The sequence below is a fragment of the Austrofundulus limnaeus genome, unplaced genomic scaffold (assembly GCF_001266775.1).
Source record: "Austrofundulus limnaeus strain Quisiro unplaced genomic scaffold, Austrofundulus_limnaeus-1.0 Scaffold193, whole genome shotgun sequence".
Lineage (NCBI taxonomy): Eukaryota > Metazoa > Chordata > Actinopteri > Cyprinodontiformes > Rivulidae > Austrofundulus > Austrofundulus limnaeus.
Window position 1 is genome coordinate 272,496 of NW_013952595.1, and position 4,676 is coordinate 277,171.

The 4,676-nt window shown below is 40.0% G+C and overlaps 1 protein-coding gene across 2 annotated transcripts in view; it reads left to right on the forward strand.

Annotated features, from left to right (window-relative positions):
- LOC106524580 (serine/threonine-protein kinase 38-like) overlaps positions 1-4,676 on the forward strand; it is a 20,685-nt gene that overhangs the window by 7,489 nt on the left and 8,520 nt on the right. For both annotated transcript variants that reach the window (XM_014018437.1, XM_014018438.1), the window contains exons 2-4: positions 3,374-3,513; positions 4,160-4,211; positions 4,308-4,430. In XM_014018437.1, the coding sequence (XP_013873891.1) occupies positions 3,380-3,513; positions 4,160-4,211; positions 4,308-4,430 (309 nt within the window). In that variant the 5' untranslated portion in view covers positions 3,374-3,379. The remainder of the gene's footprint in view (positions 1-3,373; positions 3,514-4,159; positions 4,212-4,307; positions 4,431-4,676) is intronic.

The following is a 4,676-nucleotide window of genomic DNA, read 5'->3' on the forward strand; positions in this document are numbered from 1 at the left end:
TGTGTGTGTGTGTGTGTGTGTGTGTGTGTGTGTGTAGCTAACTCCATTTATTGCCATATACTGTATGTATAATAGCTCTGAAGCTATTCTTGTATATTAGCTCAGGCACTACTGTGAAAGCTAAAAGGCTAAAGCTGAAGTTCCCCTTCCATGAAGCAGCTCTGTTGTCCTCCATCCATATTTTCAGTTACAGGCTGAGTCATTTCTACATTCTCCTCTCTTTCAATACGCTCTGGTTTCATTTAAAAAGGCTTCATGTTCAGTATTGTCCAAAATTTACCTTCAAGTTGGMTAGAGCTCACACCAGAGCATCCGGTAAACTTTCATTTACTCAGAATACTTTGTGGTGTAAATAACAAGGCAATGTTCATGTGACAATATATATTTTTAAGTTCATAAAAACTAAACAGCCTACAGTATTTTATATACAGTAATTGAAGCAAATGTTTATCAAATAATGTCTAATGTTACAACTATCAGAGATCCYTTTAACTAGTATTTTACCATTTTTTGCCGAGGTTTTGTTACTTTTAGCAATTAGCTTGCATGCTACTACTTTAAGCTAGTGGGTTTGATACTTTTTGCCAACTTTTTGCTTTCAGTAAGCATTATGCTACATTTAGCTTGTGCTGCATTTAGGGTTTTTCAGCAACTTTCAGAAAAGTCATTCTGAACTCATCACASTCTTCCTGTGTGACAGTGTGTGAAATTGACTTGTGGTATGTGCTGTTGATTGGGTACAAACCTCAGCAGGTAATTAGGCTGTTTTCCCAGGGTTCCTTTTTTTCTTCAAACCAAGCTTTTTTTTCAACAATGATGCAGAGATTTTCTTTGTAATCAGGAAGCTTGTTGYTGCTGTGGGATTGTTGGGGCCGAAACGGGAAAAGGGCTGAGGAATAGACGAAACACAGCTCCTATCTTAGGGCTGCAGAGCTKTTTCATGTCTTTGTGAGCTAATCAGCCCCATTCATGGCTTTCTGCTGGCATGCAGCCAACATGTTCCATTGATTTACATCTCCACCCTTGTCTTTTATTTTCTGTTACATAATGTGAGCACAGTTGGATCCTATTGTTATTTAGAAATAAAACTAAACTCCTTTTAATTTAGTTTTATTTTGTTATTTTCTTTTAGTAAGACATACTCCCACAGCAGGTTTTACTTTTGTGGTTTTCATTCCACCCATTTGAGAGCCACACAACAAATTAGCTCGTCAGCTAATTGGGAAGCGAGATGTTTGGTTGAGCGTTGTTTAATAATTACCTCTTAAATAATCAGAATTTGAAGCTATTTTGTTTGGACTACATTTTAGGTCTGATTTATTGTGCTGGGAAATGAAAGACCAACCGGCTGACAAGTACATTGTCATTATTTGTTTATTGATCTATTTTCCTTTTTCCACAAGTCATTTTCTGTAAACACAGCTCGCCATGTTAGTCACAAATGCTGGTTAAAGCTCTATCATGCAAAGAAGAAAGAAGCCATATGTGAGCAGTCCATTTGCATTTTGGTAATTTGTTTTTCGTTTTAAAAACAGATACTGAAAAACAAAAAAACGTATAGTTATTCTTTTTTTTCCCAATTTAGATTATAAAACAAAACAACTGTCCTTCTCTTTATTTTTGTCAAACATGAAGTTTATCACAGCTGTCATTGCAACTCAATGCAGTCCAGAAAAGGCCTACAGGACATTTGGGATGGCATCTTGCAATAAGAACCAAACAAAAACGTGAGAGAGAATAAATTAGCAGCTACGCTACACAATACTGTACGGTAAACAGGGTTCCCACAGGTCCTTGAAAGTTTGTGAATTTGAAAAAATGATTTCAAGGCCCTGGAAAGTTTGTGAAAACAGCCAAACATTACACTTGTCCTTGAAAGTCCTTGAATGTTTTTTTGGGGATTGAAGTTCTCTATTCACACAACTGATTTTCATCATCCAAAAAAAAAAATTAATAATAATAATAAAATAAAATAAAAACCATCCATTTGTTGCGGTGGATAACTCAGGATTACGGTAAACCGACGTGGCTTTCAACAAATAACGTGAGCCATAGTCATAGTTTTATCCAATCAGAGCAGAGTAGGGCAGGTCGTTCTTTCTGAGCCCAGCACCACAACTTCTCCTGTTCTCACCGAGCATCTGGACGTGTTCACATCTTGTCCTCCCAAACTGAGCTGCTGAACCTCTAATATAATTACACGTCCATGTATTGTGGATATGAATGTAGGGTATACATTTAATCCACTTTCTTTTATTGATTCTGACTCAGCAACTTCTATATTGTTCAATTTTTCATTGAATTACATGATATTAAACCTGTTTATTGGTAACATTCTGCCGTAGCAGTAGGTAATTGCCGTTGCGCATGGTTCTTGAATTTGAGGAAATTGGTACTGGAAAGTCCTTGAAGGGTCCTTGAATTTGATGTTGACCAAGGTGTGGGAACCCTGGGTAAAATGTTAGAAGGCGGACCCTGGGCACGGGGCGTGCAGCACTGCTTTAAGCTAGTGGGTTTGATACTTTTTGCCAACTTTTTGCTTTCAGTAAGCATTATGCTACATTTAGTTTGTGCTGCATTTAGGGTTTTTCAGCAACTTTCAGAAAAGTCATTCTGAACTCATCACACTCTTCCTGTGTGACAGTGTGTGAAATTGACTTGTAATTCTTTTATATGGAGCGGAAATTCTGTTAATAATTAAGTTACAAAATTAGTAAATTATATTCTTAATAATTTAGCTTTAAAACTCACAAAAAAGCACAAGAGAGAGAAAAAAATAGGTGTTCCTTACTGTGCTGKATTTCTGCAATATTTTAGGGATTACCGCAAACGACTAGGTTTTMTGAAAAAATCTGCAAAAGACTGAGTCCGCAAACTGTGAAACGCAACTTTTTAGCGAACTTCACTGCATAAGTGTACAATGCTAAAGCCTGCATCTCTGATGGTGTAGGGGTGCATTAGTGCCTACATTTTTAGTTTTCATTTTCTGTGTGAGGAAATAAAGGTTTTAATGGACCATGTTGAATGTAAGCTTTTAGAGGAGTACTGCTTAGTTTTTGCCTTGAACATTAAAACTGCATGCATTAAGATGCAGGAGAAAATACAGAACATTTCTTCCTGTAGGTGTAAACATTTAGGTGTGCTTAAACTGTCATGATGTGTGATGTGAATGGTGTTAATGTATGTTCACACTTGTTTTTACATGGAGCCGAAACACTGAAGTCCAACCTAATATATTTCACTAAAGATCATCATCGCCTCCGCTCAGTCCTTGCCTGTGACTCACGATGACGCAGCGAGGAAACTTGTTTTAACACGACGGAGTGTAAAAAGAGATGTGATTTTCCTCTGATTGTCTCGTGTCATCCCTCAGGATAGTATGGCCATGACGGGAGGGACGGCAGCTGCCCTTCCCATGAGCAACCACACCCGGGAGAGGGTGACCGTGGCCAAGCTGACGCTGGAGAACTTCTACAGCACGTTGCTCACGCAGCACGAGGAGCGCGAGATGAGGTGCGCCTGCTGTCTTTTGTTTGTCACAGCGCAGACACATGTAGTTCAGTGGTAATCAATCATACGACAGATACAGACCTACCACACCAAATTTGAGCTCAGCATCTGTAAAATTGATTGAGTTGTAGTCATTTTTGTGTTGCTAATGTCGATTAGCTGCAGCAGCCATCTAGAATGGGACTGACTCCAAAACTATTTTCCATGACTTTCAATAAAACCAGTCTGGTGGTTTCATGAGATATTTTGATAACAGTCAAACACACAAACAAGCCAAAACAACAGTGTTTACTTCTCACACACGAGACAGATTTGATCCCCTAATAACTACAGCTGTTGTTTAAGGCCTCGGGTTTCATTAGTTAACACACAAACACGAGGGAGCGGTCCGGAGTCGCCCCATCCGAGGTGTGAACAAAACAAAGTACAGTCACTTCTGTTCTCGTGTTCCCTGAGAGCCCATCTGTCGTCCCAGCAACACGGGCCAGAGCGTCCTGTAGGAGACACCTGAGTCACTGTTTACAACCAGTCAACCAGCACACCTTCTGGGTTAGGTCATCTCTGCTCTGCAGCTCCCGCCTCAAAGTTTCCTCTCATGGTTTTATTGTAAAAATTTTTTTTATTTCATCACAATGTTTCTCATTTCTAGGCAGAAGAAGCTTGAGAAAGCCATGGATGACGAAGGCTTACCAGACGAAGAGGTACAACGTTCATCTTTGTCTAGGCCACAATCTTTAATATGTTGCACAACATATAATACTTACTCAGTCGCACGACTCGGTCCATTTCTCTTGTAGAAGGTGATGCGGCGCTCGCAGCACGCTCGTAAGGAGACGGAGTTCCTGCGATTGAAGAGGACGCGGCTTGGCTTGGATGACTTTGAGTCTCTTAAAGTTATTGGCCGAGGAGCTTTCGGAGAGGTACATCAGCCTTACAATGGTTTGGCCCATTGAACCCCTGACATGAATCTCAAAGCTGGACCCCATCAAGCTTTGAGATTCTGAAAAGATACACAAACCTCTGACTTCTGATGACCTACAAAATTTTTATCAATGTCTTAAAAAGGACATTGGCCATCGGCTGCACAAACCACCAAATGTAGCACAAACGTTTGACACCAATTTTGTTTGATTCGGTTAAGTGGGGGGGGGGGGGGGGGGGGGGGG